This window comes from Sinocyclocheilus grahami, unplaced genomic scaffold (genome assembly GCF_001515645.1).
Source record: "Sinocyclocheilus grahami isolate Dianchi unplaced genomic scaffold, SAMN03320097.WGS_v1.1 scaffold1111.1, whole genome shotgun sequence".
Classification (NCBI taxonomy): Eukaryota; Metazoa; Chordata; class Actinopteri; order Cypriniformes; family Cyprinidae; genus Sinocyclocheilus; species Sinocyclocheilus grahami.
The window spans coordinates 96,641-113,945 of NW_015506290.1; the positions used below are offsets into that span (position 1 = coordinate 96,641).

General features: G+C 36.2%; 3 protein-coding genes across 4 annotated transcripts in view; 2 read left to right on the forward strand and 1 right to left on the reverse strand.

Moving 5' to 3' along the window:
• The first annotated feature begins 1,801 nt into the window (after positions 1 to 1,801).
• Positions 1,802 to 6,627, forward strand: LOC107566908 (RING finger protein 224-like). Its single transcript, XM_016252478.1, has 3 exons — positions 1,802 to 2,050; positions 3,450 to 3,660; positions 6,038 to 6,627. Exons 1-3 carry the CDS (start codon positions 1,971 to 1,973, stop codon positions 6,317 to 6,319), a joined length of 573 nt encoding a protein of 190 aa, XP_016107964.1. The 5' UTR covers positions 1,802 to 1,970; the 3' UTR covers positions 6,320 to 6,627.
• Positions 6,628 to 7,509: 882 nt separating this feature from the next.
• Positions 7,510 to 14,060, reverse strand: prpf4 (pre-mRNA splicing tri-snRNP complex factor PRPF4). Of its 2 annotated transcripts, none has more exons than XM_016252477.1 (14): positions 13,903 to 14,060; positions 13,281 to 13,455; positions 11,513 to 11,699; positions 11,106 to 11,193; positions 10,921 to 11,000; positions 10,711 to 10,804; positions 10,535 to 10,629; positions 9,545 to 9,603; positions 9,310 to 9,433; positions 9,137 to 9,226; positions 8,899 to 9,021; positions 8,400 to 8,507; positions 8,177 to 8,295; positions 7,510 to 7,861 (listed from the first exon to the last, which is right to left on the reverse strand). In XM_016252477.1, exons 2-14 carry the CDS (start codon positions 13,441 to 13,443, stop codon positions 7,668 to 7,670), a joined length of 1,524 nt encoding a protein of 507 aa, XP_016107963.1. In that variant the 5' UTR covers positions 13,444 to 13,455; positions 13,903 to 14,060; the 3' UTR covers positions 7,510 to 7,667. The 2 variants fall into 2 exon arrangements, with proteins under 2 accessions (XP_016107963.1, XP_016107961.1); XM_016252475.1 differs by having other exon boundaries at positions 13,281 to 13,477.
• Positions 14,061 to 15,814: 1,754 nt separating this feature from the next.
• Positions 15,815 to 17,305, forward strand: part of LOC107566898 (anaphase-promoting complex subunit CDC26-like) — a 6,737-nt gene continuing 5,246 nt past the window's right edge. The window contains exons 1-2 of the mRNA XM_016252464.1: positions 15,815 to 15,830; positions 15,986 to 16,080. Of these exons, the coding sequence (XP_016107950.1) occupies positions 15,815 to 15,830; positions 15,986 to 16,080 (111 nt within the window). The remainder of the gene's footprint in view (positions 15,831 to 15,985; positions 16,081 to 17,305) is intronic.

Genomic DNA, 17,305 nt, shown 5'->3' on the forward strand with positions numbered 1-17,305 from the left:
GGCACACAGAATATACACAAGGATGAAGTGGACAGGTAGACCCTCTGCATGGAAAATTTTTGAAGTTACAGGAAATTGCTTATGTGATATTAAAATAAGACATTTGATTTTTTTCTTATTTCAAATGAAATGCAACGAATGAAAAAAAAATCATTTATTCTCAAAAATGTCTTTTTTATATTCATTTTAAAATAATTGTATTATTCTTAAGATTATGCATGTGTTTCTTATTCAATTTTAATATCCTTTTATTATATTTGCAATGATGAATTCTATTAAATAAACATGGTTCCTGCTCTCAGTATAAAGAATGAAATTACTTTGACAAATCATGCAAATAAAACTTTTTCCATCTAATATTTCACATAAGTTGATTGAGCACATTGTATGTTTTATGGTTATGTTTTGTGTTTGTTTGTTTGGAATAAAAACACTGTTAGAGGTTGAGAACCCACAGTATACAGATCTTTTACTATTACATCTTGTGTTTACACATTTCATTGCTGCCAGCCACTAATAGTAAACAGATACATGCGGCTCGGCTTCCACGCTCTTTAAAGGCATAGGTCACCCAAAAATGAGCAATAACCATACCATTCTGCTGCCAAAAAGAAATCTTTCCAAATTGGTGAACATTCAGAAGTAGCCCTGAATAGCCGACAACATTTTTGCAATGTATTCAGAAGTTTTTTGAAGTTTTAGAAAGAAGTCGCTTATGTTCACCATTTATTTGATCAAAAATACAGTAAAAGAAAGTAATATTGTGCAATATTATTACAATTAAAAATAACCGTTTTTAACCGCTTAATATATTTTAAAATCTATTCCTGGGATGGCAAAGCATCATTACTCCAGTCTTCAGTGTCACATGACCCTTCAGAAATCATTCTAAATATGCTGATTTGGAGTGCAAGAAATATTTCTTATTAAATGGTTGTGCTTATTTATATATTTGTAAAAACAGGGATGCATGCTTTCAGGATTCTCTGGTTTACTGTAATGTTTTTCCCAGTCTGCTGCCTTTTGACGTCACAAGACTCAGGACTGTGTGTTTTTGTGTCAGTTCTCAGCTGTGTTGTGTCATTTTCCTGATGATCTGAGTGATTCATGGCATCTCAGGTAATCAGCTCAAACTGCCCTAAAGTCCCCCAACTTTAGCTGTACCCCTTCCACTTCACTTTCTCCTGGTCAATAATAATAGATATCTGCCAATATGAACATCCTGTAGCTGCGCTATATGGGGGTGATGAAGGTCTGTCTGTGGGTGACTAGGCTTGAATTTCAGGCCTGTTTTGTGACTGTAAAGCGATACGCCCTCCTCCCATTCTACTTTCTTGCACCCTAAACGTGTCTGATGTCTTTGATTTCATGTTTTTCCTCAAAACGAAACCCAAACCTTCTCAGAAACCATTGTGTCTGTGGCCCTTTCCTTCGCTCTTGGACTTTCTCAGAACTTTTCCCTTAATATATGCAAGACAGAATGAAATCATTACTATAAGAGAAAATAACAGCGCAGTTAATACCAAGAGTTTTGAAGATGCAGAAATGTGCAACTCTGGACTAAATATTAAAACACCTGCTTAACAACATGCATCTCTCCTCCCACAAGCACCAATGGTTTTTCTTTTTTCAAAAGGGTGGACGTGCAATTGTGTGTGTGTGTAACGGCACAGGTCCACAGCAACAGGCGGTACTTAAATATTAAAGGCTCTGGGGAAGCACACCATTGTTTGCCCTCCATTTCGGAGAGGCAGTTGTGGTTGGTTGGTTGGTTGGTTGATTCAGAGAGAGAGCGCAAACGGCAACAAAGACGGAGCCCGTGCTGCTGGGGACTGCAAGGACAACTTCAGGGAAAGCAACAGAGGGTGCACTCAAGTGTTAAACTATCTGACAAAGGATGTGAAGCATGGAGAAACCAAGACAGTCGGCTGTAAAATGTTGACAGAAGTCGGACTTTTGGTACATTAAACATGGATGGAACTGCAAGTGGAACGGCAGAACCTCAAGAGACCGACGGCACACAGAATATACACAAGGATGAAGTGGACAGGTAGACCCTCTGCATGGAAAATTTTTGAAGTTACAGGAAATTGCTTATGTGATATTAAAATAAGACATTTGATTTTTTTCTTATTTCAAATGAAATGCAACGAATGAAAAAAAAATCATTTATTCTCAAAAATGTCTTTTTTATATTCATTTTAAAATAATTGTATTATTCTTAAGATTATGCATGTGTTTCTTATTCAATTTTAATATCCTTTTATTATATTTGCAATGATGAATTCTATTAAATAAACATGGTTCCTGCTCTCAGTATAAAGAATGAAATTACTTTGACAAATCATGCAAATAAAACTTTTTCCATCTAATATTTCACATAAGTTGATTGAGCACATTGTATGTTTTATGGTTATGTTTTGTGTTTGTTTGTTTGGAATAAAAACACTGTTAGAGGTTGAGAACCCACAGTATACAGATCTTTTACTATTACATCTTGTGTTTACACATTTCATTGCTGCCAGCCACTAATAGTAAACAGATACATGCGGCTCGGCTTCCACGCTCTTTAAAGGCATAGGTCACCCAAAAATGAAAATGTGATGTTTATCTGCTTACCCCCAGGGCATCCAAGATGTAGGTGACTTTGTTTCTTCAGTAGAACACAAACGAAGATTTTTAACTCAAACCGTTGCAGTCTGTCAGTCTTATAATGTAAGGGAATGGGAATCACGGCTTTGAGGGTCAAAACAACATACACAAACAAAACCAAATTAAACCCTGCGGCTCGTGACGATACATTGATGTGAAAAGACACAAAGGGATCGGTCTGTGCAAGAAACTGAACAGTATTTATATATCGTTTTTTACCTCTGATTTTCACCGCAATATCTGAACAGTCCTGAGCGCGTTCACAACAGCTTGCACGTGACGCGTCTTCTTCTTCTTCTTGCTTTACGGCAGATCGCAGACTTCCCATCCACTTCCATTATATGACTGACAGACTGCAACGGTTTGAGTTAAAAATCTCAGTTTGTGTTCTACTGAAGAAACAAAGTCACCTCCATCTTGGATGCCCTGGGGGTAAGCAGATAAACATCACATTTTCATTTTTGGGTGAACTATCCCTTTAAGGGCTGACCTTGTGTAACTGGAAGAGTAAAATATTGTGGGGAAAATGTAAATAATTAGTTTTAGCTTTTGTGGCATTTTTGCAATTTTAACCAGCTGGTTTCAAAGTCATTTTTAGTGGTTGTTTGAAGTTGCTTTGATATTTTCAGCAACATTATATAAGTTTAATCGTTCAAATAACTTTTTATTGCTGGCTCTGTCCTGAAAATTGTAGGTCAGTTATGTTGGCCAAAAATAATTAGCCATTAGAAAGTCTGCACTGAACATCTCAGGCAAACACACGGAGATCTTTGTATTATATTGAGCTCATTCTCTAGGGTCTCGGATGAGGATGGGCCTGTGTCTGAGGCTCCTGTGGAAGGGGACGTGGAGGCTGGAGCACAAAACTCCAGAGACAGCCGCAAACTGGACTGCATCATCTGCTACAGTGCGTATAATCTGGGAGAGAGACTCCCCCGCAAACTCTACTGTGGTCACACGTTCTGCCAGGCCTGTCTGAAGCGGCTGGACACCCTCATCAATGAGCAGGTGGGATTCATGCTATCATCACTAATATCACTAATATCACTATTTTTGCTTGACCTGTTTATTTCAAAGTGCAAATACAGCAATGTTCACCCAGATTATGGTTTGCATGATAAAAACTGATAAAAACAAATTGGAGTCAGATAACCTATATCACTGCAATGTAAAACAATTAAATAAAAAATCCACCTATTTTAACTTTAACAATTGCCGCCTGACTTCCTGAAGAGATTAAACAAGTTTTTACTTTCAGATATCGCTTCCAAATAATTTTTTCCCCCAAATGTTAAATTGTTCAAAAATCAGCACCTTTTCATTCCATTTAACTTTATGAATATAATAATGAGCAATTATATTAATTAACTACAAATACTAGATTTGTGTTAACATCACAACAGTGTCTGCTAAATGAACAGAAATCCTATCCTCTTATTGCTATAATTGTTACAATAAAAAAATATAAATAATTTTATGACATTACCTAAATAAATGACTAATGTTCTTAGGGGCATTTTTGCAAAAAGCTGTCATCTTCCATAATAACGTAAAAGAGTTGTACCACAGCTCTTTAAAGGGATGGTTCACCCAAAAATGAAAATGTGATGTTTATCTGCTTACCCCCAGGGCATCCAAGATGTAGGTGAATGTGTTTCTTCAGTAGAACACAAATTATGATTTTTAAACTCCAGCCGTTGCAGTCTATCAGTCGTATAATGCATGGCAATGGTAACAAAATCTAAGAGAGTAAAAAAAACATGCACAGACAAATCCAAATTAAACCCTGCGGCTCGTGACGACACATTGATGTCCTAAGACACGAAACGATCGGTTTGTGCGAGAAACCGAACAGTATTTATATAATATTTTACCTCTAATACACCACTACGTCCAACTGTCTTTGAGCGCGCGCAGGCATCCGGTGCGTGAGTTGTGCGCGCTCTGGCGTAGTTTACGCAAGTGATCTCTCTGACTCTTACGTCACTCATTGTTTACACAGTGCACAAACATTGTAGGTACGACGGCTAATCAAAACCGTACTTACTTGCGCTTATCCGGATTATTCAAACTGACTTAAAACTAAAAGATTACGTTCTCTTGCGCGAACTCATTCGGGAGTGGTGACTTTCCACGTGTGTCCTTTAGGACATCAATGTGTCGTCACGAGCCGCAGGGTTTAATTTGAATTTGTCTGTGCATGTTTTTTTTACTCTCATAGATTTTGTTACTATTGCCATGCATTATACGACTGACAGACTGCAACGGTTAAAGTAAAAAAATCATCATATGTGTTCTACTAAAGAAACAAAGTCACCTACATCTTGGATGCCCTGGGGGTAAGCAGATAAACATCACATTTTCATTTTTGGATGAACTATCCCTTTAAGATATAGGCTATTTTGTTTAGAGAAGGGAACGCAAAAAAATACTGCAACCAGACTTTCTTTGTTCAGGGGCGTTGACTTTTTGTAATCAACCAATGGCATGAGATTGAGGGTGGGACTACCTGTCTGAACCAATGGAGATGCCTGATAAACATTTTTGGAAACCATGCCTGCGTCCCAATGTGTGCACACGATCCATCCTAAATTCTGTGTGATATTAGTAATTTTCAACACTATTTAGGGCAGATAGGGTGGATAGTATGCACATTGGGACGCAGGGCATCACTATTTTTGCAGAAAAAAAGAGGGTTTGTTCAAATATTATTCACCTGATCTGATGTATATTAAACATTTTCTTCCTATGAACATTAAAATGTGTTTTTTTATGGCTTCTGACAGAATTTTCAGATTTCTGTTCAGGGAATATATGCAAATAGCTTAAGCAATGCCTCATTTGCATATTTAAACATGACATCATTAGACAACTTGTAATACAAAACAACTGACTTATGTGACATAATCAGTCATCTGGGGAAGCTATTATTTTTTACCCATTTCACCTGTAGTGTCTTGAATTATTAGATATTTAATGAATTGAATAATCAAGTGAACTCTTGGGTTAGAAATTGAACTAAATTAAGCTCATTTTGTAACTTAATGAACTTTGCTTCATTATTGAACACCCATTTCACCTGTAGTGTCTTGAATTATTAGATATTTAATGAATTGAATAATCAAGTGAAATCTTGGGTTAGAAATTGAACTAAATTAAGCTCATTTTGTAACTTAATGAACTTTGCTTCATTATTGAACTAAACCGAATCAACAATGAAATTGCATTAGTTTGCAACATTATTTTCTTGTTTATTACTGTGAAGTTGTTTTGAAACGATCTGTATTGTATAAAGCTGTATATAAACATGTGATTTGAATTTTCATAGTTGATACACTTCAGCTGAGCAGGGTCAATGTTTGTAACTGACTTGCTTTTCCCCCAGATGTGGATCCCCTGTCCACAGTGCCGGCAGAACACTCCTCTACCTCGCGGGGGCGCCACTGGTCTAGACCTAGACCTGGCAGCTTTTCTGGGTGTTAAAGTTGAAGTGGAAAACCAGCGAACCCACAACCAGAAAGCAACGCTGGAGACCAAGCCCTCCTTTATAAAGCAGCCAATCACAGATCAGCCACCCTCGGCATGGGCCAATGTGGCAGTGGCAGAGCATCGCTTCCACAGAAGCCCTTGTTGCAAGCACTGCCTGCTCTGCTGCTGGTGGTGCTAGATTCACGTACATTTCGTACAAAAACATTTGACTGTGGATATCCCACTGTCTGGAAACCACAGATTCCTTTACAGAATTGCCTGGGACAATAAAATACATTTTATTTGGATACCCAGTGGATCAGTAATGTCAAATTCTGCAAAACTCAGTGATCAAAATGGAATAGGATACATGGACATGAGAGACAATTCAAGAATGGACAGATTGGATTTCAGATCTTAGACAATCCACTAGAATAAGAGTTGCTTGTTACAACAATTCAAACTGTGGGGAACATCTGATTGTATATCTGTTTTAATAGAAACAAACTGTCAATCAGCTTCTATGTAGTGTCTTGAATTATTAGATATTTAATGAATTGAATAATCAAGTGAACTCTTGGGTTAGAAATTGAACTAAATTAAGCTCATTTTGTAACTTAATGAACTTTGCTTCATTATTGAACTAAACCGAATCAACAATGAAATTGCATTAGTTTGCAACATTATTTTCTTGTTTATTACTGTGAAGTTGTTTTGAAACGATCTGTATTGTATAAAGCTGTATATAAACGTGATTTGAATTTTCATAGTTGATACACTTCAGCTGAGCAGGGTCAGATGTTTGTAACTGACTTGCTTTTCCCCCTAGATGTGGATCCCCTGTCCACAGTGCCGGCAGAACACTCCTCTACCTCGCGGGGGCGCCACTGGTCTAGACCTAGACCTGGCAGCTTTTCTGGGTGTTAAAGTTGAAGTGGAAAACCAGCGAACCCACAACCAGAAAGCAACGCTGGAGACCAAGCCCTCCTTTATAAAGCAGCCAATCACAGATCAGCCACCCTCGGCATGGGCCAATGTGGCAGTGGCAGAGCATCGCTTCCACAGAAGCCCTTGTTGCAAGCACTGCCTGCTCTGCTGCTGGTGGTGCTAGATTCACGTACATTTCGTACAAAAACATTTGACTGTGGATATCCCACTGTCTGGAAACCACAGATTCCTTTACAGAATTGCCTGGGACAATAAAATACATTTTATTTGGATACCCAGTGGATCAGTAATGTCAAATTCTGCAAAACTCAGTGATCAAAATGGAATAGGATACATGGACATGAGAGACAATTCAAGAATGGACAGATTGGATTTCAGATCTTAGACAATCCACTAGAATAAGAGTTGCTTGTTACAACAATTCAAACTGTGGGGAACATCTGATTGTATATCTGTTTTAATAGAAACAAACTGTCAATCAGCTTCTAATTTAAAGATCTTCTTTTGTTGTTTTCCAGCTCTTTAAAACTAAACTTAAAAAAAATATATAAGACCGTAGGACAAAAATGAAAAATGAAAATTCATCAAGACAAACAATCTCATTCCGCCATCCAGAGTTTGAAGGTTCGGTCATAAGAGCAGGTGGCAATGAGCTGTCCATCAGGCGAAAGGTCAAGCCCCATGACCTTCCCTTCATGACCCGCCAGAGTCTTCAGAGGTGACCAGCCAGGATGGGTCCACACTTTGGCTGTGTTGTCATATGCACCAGTCAGCAAAAAATGCCCATCGTTAGCTAAAAGGAAGAGACTCTGTTAATATTGAAATTGCAAAAATGTTACACAAATTTGCAAGTTCGGTTGCGGTGAATGACTCATTCACTTTGACAGTCAGTAGACCTATGGCTCTACGAAAATCCTATAAAATATTTGTTCATCCTAAACCCATGTGACTTTTTCTTTTGTGCAACACACATATTTTGCTGAATGTCCACAGTGCTTTTTTATTTTGGGAACTTACCGAGAAGAGGGGTGAGTAAAGGATGAGTATTTTTATGTTTGAATGAATAATCGCTCAATGACTGATAATAAATGTCCTCTTGACTACTTACGTTGGAACTTGACTGAAGACACAAGGTTCTCATGGGCAGGAATTGTGTACATACACCTTCTATGACGAAGGTCCCACACTTTACAGGTGTTATCTCCACTTCCTGTTGCCACGTGAAAGCTGCACAAGGAAGATTTAGGGGTTAATTATCAAATAAAGCTCAAATACCAGTAAATAGCCTTACTAAATCTTATAAATATTCATATGCCCTTTCTTTTACTTACCCGTTTGGTGAGAAATTGATGCTATAAATCTCATTGTGGTGGCCTTCCAGGAACATGATACAACGACCAGTCCGCAGGTCCCAGACACGAGCAAATGCATCCAAACCACTGTATGAATAACATTAACACAAAAACTGAAAGATTAATAAGCCAAATATAAATAATTTCAAACAACTAATCAAAAATATAATAAAATTATATAAAAATATAATTCAACCAATCAAAAGCAGACTGAATGAACAATCACAAAATAAAGTGGAAGACTAAGTGGTTCTCTGGTAATGCGAATATTGCAGGACCAATGCTGCAATCAGAGGAATCAGGGTTAAGATTAGGAACCATGTATGATGGATTAAAGATCATTTTTTATTTGGCTGGTCTTACACTAAACATACTTGGGACTCCTAAGAGCATCAAAGTAACTGTATAGACTTGAGTGTTGTGCTTGTTCCTTTACAAAAAAAGTGGAGTGCCTCTGGGTTCAGTGCGAGGCCCTTACCCAGTTCCTGCCAGAGAGCCATCTGGGTGGAAGTGCAGGTCATGGACACCTTTACTATGACCCTCCTGATGCAGAATTTCTTCTTGGGCTTCAAGATCCCAAAGTCGCCATGAGTTATCATAGCTAAAGAGCAAAAAAAGAAAAGAAAATTCTGTTAAATATATGACAAAAGTTTTATTAAAAGTATTAATACCATTGTTTTGCATTTACTTCTAAAAAATATATAAAACATTCATACCAAGTTGTTCCTAGGAACCGCCCAGAGGGATGCCAGGCCACCCGAGCCACCCTCATAGAGTGCCCCTCAATGTCTGCTACAGGCTCATCACTACAGATAAGAACAGGGAAATGTTACAATGTTTTACTTCAGAAATTGAGAATGAAATTTTAATGAATACTAATAATATACACCTGTCTAAACTCCACAGCTTAACAGATCCATCCGCAGCACAGGAGGCCATATTGACATCTGACTCCTCAAGTGTGAGTGTGGCTTGAGGGTGAAAGCTAATCGCTCCCACATTGGTATTGTGACCTGAGAAAGAGGAGTTCACCTTCAATGAATCCAGTGGTAAAAGTTGTATTGTAAACAGGAATGAAAAAAAAAACACGAATAAACATTACAGAACTTATTTGTTATATTTACCTCTTAATGTGCGTATAAGTGTACAATCTGGAACTTTCCACAATTTACACAAGCCACTCCTACAACAAAGCAGTAATAGTAGTAGTAATTTATTTTAATTTCCATGTCAGCATCTAAGGCTATCTGCATGGCAAAAACTACGCTGGCTTAACAAGAGTTACATAAACAAAATTAAAACCAAGCAAACACAAATTCAGCAGTTAAAATTATACAAGATTTTTTTTTTTAATTAACATGATAAAAAAAAAAAATTCTAAAATCTTCTTCTGATACAATCTTACTAAAGTCCCTGAGTGAGCGCTCCTACAACAAAGTAATATTTTACACATGTTTTTATACCAAATAACAAGTTTTTTTAAAACATGCTTCTTAATCCATGCTCAAACATTTTTAAATATTATTTTTTTGTTTCCAAACATCTTTTTGGTAAATTTATTAATCCAGAGACTTTTTTGTTCAAACAAGTCCTACAACAGACATTAAGGCCAACAACCAGCCTGCAAATAATACAAAATAAAAACCTGTTAAAACTGTATCAGGAAAATCACTTCTATTTTACAGGCAAAAGGGTCACTCCAAATACTTATTTTATTAGTTAATGTAAGTTTCCTGATAAGCATAATATTACTTTTGAAAGCATCCTCACTTTGCAGGAAGTGCCTAGGTAAAGGTAGAGATTGTTCTAAGCATCTTGGAGAAGTAGCCACAGTTCTTCTATGTATTTCTGAGTTGCTTCTGTCTCATCATGTAATTTAATTAAGGCTGTCTCAATTATAAAGTGCTCACGTGTGTGCGGGCCATACCTTCTGTTCTAGGACTCATTGTTTATACAGAAATCTCACTGGATTGTTACAATACTTGTGAAAGCTATGTTTGGAAATCTAAAATTGATGATTCCCACTGGCATACAAAGCATATATAAATAACCTTCTTAAGACATATATAAAATAAATGAATAAATAACACAATTAAATATAAAAAAAAACATACCATGATGCAGTCACAAGCAACTTAGAGTTGGGGCTAAACTGGCAGTGAGATATTGGACGGTCATCACCAATTTGGCTGCAGAAGTTATTCACATTCTAAATAAAAACAGCATTACAAGTAAAAAGAAAATTACAACACATCATAAGCCTGTGTCTTTTTCCACTTTCTTGGCATACCCGTAGGGTCTTGTGAAGCTCTTGCTGTTTAACTGTTCTCGTAGACTCTGGAATCTCTTTTTGTGCCCTTGCAGCATCTAACCTTTCCACTGCTCTGGAGAACCAAACAAAAACACAAAACTAGCTTTTAAAATATACAATACATACATTTTGCTGCATTTTATATTTAGATTGTTAGATACAGGAAAATAATATCTGTCCTCTGTTTACCTGGGTAGGGAATACTTGGCTAACCAAATACGCGCCTCTTTTAGAGACGAAGGTCCTTCATGGTACCATGTCTGCTGATACTGCACAGAACACATGCACAGACAATCACCTTCCATTAGTCATTCAAATCTATGCCAGTCTACTGTAACTATAAGGATACAACAAATCACAACAGGTGTTCTTACCTCATCTTGAGTCCGTTTTGCTTTTTCATCCTCTTTCTTTGATTTCTTCAAGGCATCAGGACCAACTACTGAAAGAATGTTCCTCAATCTGTGAGGGAAAAAGTCATATATATATTTGACTATATATATTGTTTTAGTTTTATTCTGTCATTTGAGATATGGTGTTTATGTAATGTCAAACACAATGTGCAGAAGTACACCACCTTTCAATGGTTTGGTACTTTTTTTTTTTTTTTTTTTAGAAATGAATAATTTTGAGCAAGTATGAATTAAATTGATCAAAACTGAGTAATATTTACATATATATTTATAATGCTGCAAAAAATGTATCAAGGTTTATACAAAAATATTCTTGCCCAGAATATGCTGCAAAGCTTACCAATAGTCATAAAAATCTGGCCACCCACCTCTCTCGTCTCTCTGCAGGCCCCTCCCCAAACAGCGTGATTGGCTCGCCAAGAGCTCGGAGGCAGGCCTTGACCTCTACATCATCAGTAGAGACCGTGATTTGTCTCGCTCGCTTTCTACGCTCAAATTCTGCCAGCACTTCAGCCTGTCGCTCACTCACACGCTCCTCCATCTCCATCGACTCACCTGAGGAGAGGAGGGAAATAAGTAACAAATAATATTGCTAAAGAGCAAACAAACATCCTTTCCTGTCACAAACAGATTAACCCTGTAAAAGCTGACATTAAAAAAAGAAAAAGAAAAATGATTTGCATGAGTTTTATGTTTTGTATCCTCTTTGGTACATCAGGTTTTTATGGCCTGTATAATATGATACAATGAAAACATGGAGCTAATGTTTTAGGAAGAAAAAACTTTTTATTTATAAGCCCAAACGGAGCAAAAATATGCAATTTGGTACAAAAGGTCACTCTATATCTCCCACTTATGTCTTAGTAAGAAATAAATGTTCCTCAAAAGCCCAATGTATCATATCTGACTCCGAGTAAGACGTGTTAAAGTATAAATTAAGTATATTAGTAAATAAGTATCGCTTTTTATTTCTCCTCTTTCCTACTACTTGTTTCAGTTTTTATAACCATTTCTTACTATGTGTAAGTAAGCACACCAGATACTGACTGGTTTTTGGAGCCTCCAATACAGTAAAACTGCACATTTTAGAGTGGCCTTTTATTGTGGCCAGCCTAAGGCACACCTGTGTAATAATCATGCTGTCTAATCGGCATCTTTATATGCCACACCTGTGAGGTGGATGGATTATCTCGGCAAAGGAGAAGTGCTCACTAACACAGATTTAGACAGATTTGTGAACAATATTTGAGAGAAATAGGCCTTTCGTGTACATAGAAAAAGTCTTAGATCTTTGAGTTCAGCTCATGAAAAAAGGGGGCAAAAACAAAAACGTTGCGTTTATAATTTTTCAGTATATATATATGTGTGTGTATGGTTGTAAATACACATGAAGTTGTTTTTTTGGTGTTTGGCTTAGTGTTATGTTAGAATCATCATTATACTCTTATACCTTTTGTTCTTTGATATTTTGAAGTGTTTTTAGCTTTATTTTTTTGTTTTTCATTTAAATGTTAAGTTTTGAAATTTTGTTGTATGCATGTGTCATTTTTTATTTAATTTCTTTATTTTAAAAATGTGTATAGGTAGTATTTATAAAGTTTTAGCTTTTAGTTTTGGATCTGTTTTTAGTTGTGTTAATACTACAACTGATTGCTTCTGTTGTCCTCATTTGGCAGTCGCTTTGGATAAAAGCGTCTGCTAAATGACTAAATAAATAAATACAATTATTGTACATGATTCTTACATTTTAATATGATTTTTCTAAAACTAATACATTTCTTCAGTCCAGCAAGTGTTCATTTTGAAGTATCACTAACATTATAAAAGTTACTTTTGTTTAATTTATAAAAAAGGGGAACATTAAAAAAAATAATAAATCACACTAAAAAGCCTTTTACTTGCTTGAAAGTATAAACTATTAATCAGACAACAGAAGGCATATAGCAGATTGATTCTGTGTAACAGTATTTTCAGCACAGTTTTGATCATTTTGCTAATTTAGAGGCTTCAGAAATTCCAATGAAATATGCTACAGTAGGCTTAGGGTTAAAACACTACGATGAAATTTCAAGAATTTAGTGGTTTGTAGTTTGGGCTCTGATAATAACATTTGCCATCTTGAAATATCAAACTTACCACTGGAGATATTAATATGTCCAGCCTCAATGCCAGCTTTAACAGCATCTTTAGCAGAGGTAGATATTCCTTCACGGCTGAGACGCTGCTTCTCCTTTTCTTCAAGGCTTCCATAGAAGATCCTGGCCTTTTTCACAACTGGAACTTCGTCTTCATCCGACATCTTTTCAACTATTTGTCCAACAACCACAGAGTATCTGATATGAAAAACAGGCATCATTTTAAACCACAGTATCTGATTTACAAATAATGTATGGACAGTTCTACATCGTACCTTATTAGCCAACCTAACTTTTACTTTGGTTGATGATAGATAAAATATGATCAAATAACGCTATTAAAACCGTGATTGCTGGAAGACACAAACGATACATACGGGTCCCCATTCAGAGTCAGACGGGTGAATAACTTGTGCTCCTTAACTAAGTACTGCGGTAGTACTGTAATATTCTATCAATTACATTGAAGCACCATTCTTTATGAATACAGCAATCATTCAGTATTATATTACTACCACATGATATATTACTGTATCGTTCCTTTTTGCAGGGTGTTCAGAAACTAATTTGACCTGAACCAATAGAAGCTAATGAAAGATAAACTCAACTAACTCTTCACTTACCCTTTATACTTTCACAAATACCTTCCTTTAAAAAAAAAAGGCTGTTTATATGAAATCTAATGTATAATATCTACAAACCAGACTGTAAAACAAACAGCTTCAAACACGACCACACGACGCGGTCTACCCGTCGCACAGTATGTCGTTATATCCGCCTGTTCTTCTTCTTCTTTTTGTTCAATGGCCGTTCCACTCCTTAGGAGTATTACCGCCACCTACTGTATATCTTGCGCAGCTACCCGCCTGTTTTACTCTCCAGCGGTTGAAATAATGCCAGACCGCAGTGGAAATACTGTCTTGGTCTACTCTAATCGCTGCTTTAACATTATCAATTTATTTTAGTATTCTTTTTTTTATTATTTACTTTTTTACTTACACTTCCATCAGATGCACATTACACATTATTCCCATGAATACACTCATACATAAGCACACCTATGTCTACACTCACATTCACACATATGTACATATCTAAATGTGCCCATATATACATGCAGCCCTTTGCATATGTTGTGTACATATTGAGGAGAAAAAAAGGGGGAGAAATAAATACATAAAAATAGAAAAGAAAAGAAAATAAGTGGGGAGGGACAAGAAAGAAAACTATGTACATATAGGGAGTGATCTTTCTTTATATCGGAATTTTGATTAGAAAATAAAGTCAGGTCTATGAGATGTTGCATATTTGATCCATTTTTCCCCAGTGCAAAGCAAATTGTTCCATATTATGATTTACAAATGCTGTTATTTGCTCCATTTTATAGATGTCCAATGTGATTTCCATCCATGCATTTAGAGTAGGACTCTCCTGTGATAACCATTTTTTTTGTAAAACTGTTTTTAACAGCTACCAATAATATATTCATTAGATATTTATCTCTTTTTAACCATTCCTGTGGTATGTATTCAAAAAATAATACTTTACTGTTACAGGGTATCACACATTTAAAGATATCTTGTAAGGCAGTATGTATTCCTCTCCAGTAACATTATCAATTTAATCTTTTTCTTATTACGCTGACGTGTGTCCTGTGGAGCAGAGGTTCTAAATCTCATTGGGTCCCCCATTGTCCACAACAATATTTGAAGTTTGGCCCCCACCCCCAGTTGTTCATAATTTACTAATGGTGGATTTTTACGACTTTAATAACACACATGACTTTTTCAGGTCTAGAATTCACCGTTTTAGAATTAGGATACAGCAAATATCCAGGCTCATACAAGATTTTAATATATATAATAGGAATTCAAATAAAAAAAGTCTGGATTTTTCGATGTTTTGGCTTATTTGAATGCGTGTTTTGGTTTATCATTTTAAGTCACATTGAGACCCCCTGGTTATACCATATTATTTATACCATTATTAATTTATTCATTTCTCAGGGTGGGTTTATTTATTAAATTCATTAAAGATTTTTTTTTATTTTTTATAATTCCACCAAAACGAATTATTAAATGAACTGTACTACTTTTACTGTGGGCCTTTCATCTAAATATAAATAGAAAAATTATGAAATTATAAAACACTTCAAACAAGTCAGTGTATTCTATCACCGTGCTGCTGAATTACTGATTTCTGTCCTCTTTTATTTTCTATGCGCTTTAACTACATTTCCCATGATTCCCTTCCGAACTAACTCCCTATGGGGATAAAGCGTGTGTGACTGCGGTAAGTTATATGTTTGATATTAATCTGTCATGTTGAATAAAATAAACAGCAGTCTTCATAGATCATTACCCTGCTATTTGTGACTGTTTAAGACTCGAGAGTTCAAAGCTAGTGAGCTAATTAGCATGTAGCTGCTAAACAATAACGTTATATTGCTGCAGCAGGACTTGATAAAACCGTCTTTAAATTGACGGTATATGCATTACTTAACGATGATAAACTTTAAATATTGATATATGTGTTATGTATACAGATGTCGGTATTGCAGTCATCAGCGCGACTGCTCTGATAGTAATTTCCTCGAGACAAATGTGAACAAGGGTTCAGCATAATTAACGTGGGTTTATCCCACAGATGTATAATAAAACTGTATACATAGCTAAGTGGTGTGTTATCAGCTGTGTTGTTTAACAGCGAGAGGCCGGGGATGTGAAGATGCTGCGCAGGAGCAGGAGCAGCTGAAGCTGGATGACACGGAGGAGTTTGAAAGTGTCAAGAAAGAGCTGGAGGTACAGGCCAGATGATCCTCCAGTAAATTCACTTCTTCACAGGACTGGATGTTTAGGAGATGCTTTCTATACAAATTAGTTTCCAAAAAAGAACATTGAAACAACCAAGTGATAACCCTTTTAACTTTTTCACCCCTAAAAGGAGCTAATGAAAAAATGATTTAACTTAAAATTCTTATTAGTAGACATCTAATAAATAGCCTCAAGCTCTTTGTTTTATATAAAACTCTACCGTACGGTTGTGCTGTTAGTCAGTCCACAGTAAATCTCGATTTAAATTCGGAGAACTAGCCTATTTCATGAGTTATTTTCCAATAATACACATGCCTTTAACTTTATTAGTATCTTGGATACATTTCATAACCTTCAGGGTCCACACAGATAAAAAGATATATATATTTAAGCATCTGTATAATATATACAGCCGTATGGCAATATATATGCTATATGTTGTCCTTTACAGACATGTCAGCCGTACGGTCACGCATGATTTTGGATAATTATGGTAAATAAACATTTTTGCATTTCTCTTTTATTTAGCTATATTTCTGTTCTTTACCCTCTACTTCCTTGATTTCTTGTTTGACCCTATTTTCTGATGACTGATCAGCACTGTTCCAGTCCACGGATAAGGATTATTTGTAGAGAAACTGAGATTTGAAATGATTTCTTTCAGTATTTTTAAGTGGAACTTCCTCAAACCAGAAGTGCCTCTCATGATTTAAAATGCAGTAGGTTAGTTAGGAAAAAGATGGATTCTGCATAGGACATAGTATTTCAATTGTGTTTGTTGTGATCACATGAGCAGCCAAAAACGACTAATTTCAGCAGTATGCGATTCAACGTGTAGAAAGACAGTATAAGTCATTATAATCCGTAATTATGTCCCCACTGGATGCAACAAATGCCTCGTTTATAATGGGTTTTAATGTTTATGTCTCGTCTCTCCGGCCGGACAGGGCATCACAGTATGGTAAGGGGCGTAACATTTCCGTCACACGCTTGAGGTATTCAGCCAATCACAACACACTGGATAGCTGGCCAATCACAGCACACCTCTCTTTTCAGACCGATGAGTTTTGTAAAAATCAAAATGTTTCAGAAAGGCGGGGCATAGAGGAGAAACAATAATGTACAGTATGTGGAAAATATATATTTTTTAACCTTAAACCGCAAACACATTTCATTACACCAAAAACACAAAATAATGTTCTTTTTAGCAGCA

Bases quoted from the DNA above. Each gene is read 5' to 3' on its own strand.
- LOC107566908 (XM_016252478.1), top strand. From the start codon at position 1,971: ATGGATGGAACTGCAAGTGGAACGGCAGAACCTCAAGAGACCGACGGC. The intron at 2,051-3,449 runs GTAGACCCTCTG...CTCATTCTCTAG, and splicing joins CACAAGGATGAAGTGGACAG to GGTCTCGGATGAGGATGGGC. The intron at 3,661-6,037 runs GTGGGATTCATG...CTTTTCCCCCAG, and splicing joins ACACCCTCATCAATGAGCAG to ATGTGGATCCCCTGTCCACA.
- prpf4 (XM_016252477.1), bottom strand. From the start codon at position 13,443: ATGTCGGATGAAGACGAAGTTCCAGTTGTGAAAAAGGCCAGGATCTTC. The intron at 11,194-11,512 runs GTGGGTGGCCAG...TTTCCCTCACAG, and splicing joins CCTGCAGAGAGACGAGAGAG to ATTGAGGAACATTCTTTCAG. The intron at 11,001-11,105 runs GTAAGAACACCT...TGTTCTGTGCAG, and splicing joins CAAAACGGACTCAAGATGAG to TATCAGCAGACATGGTACCA.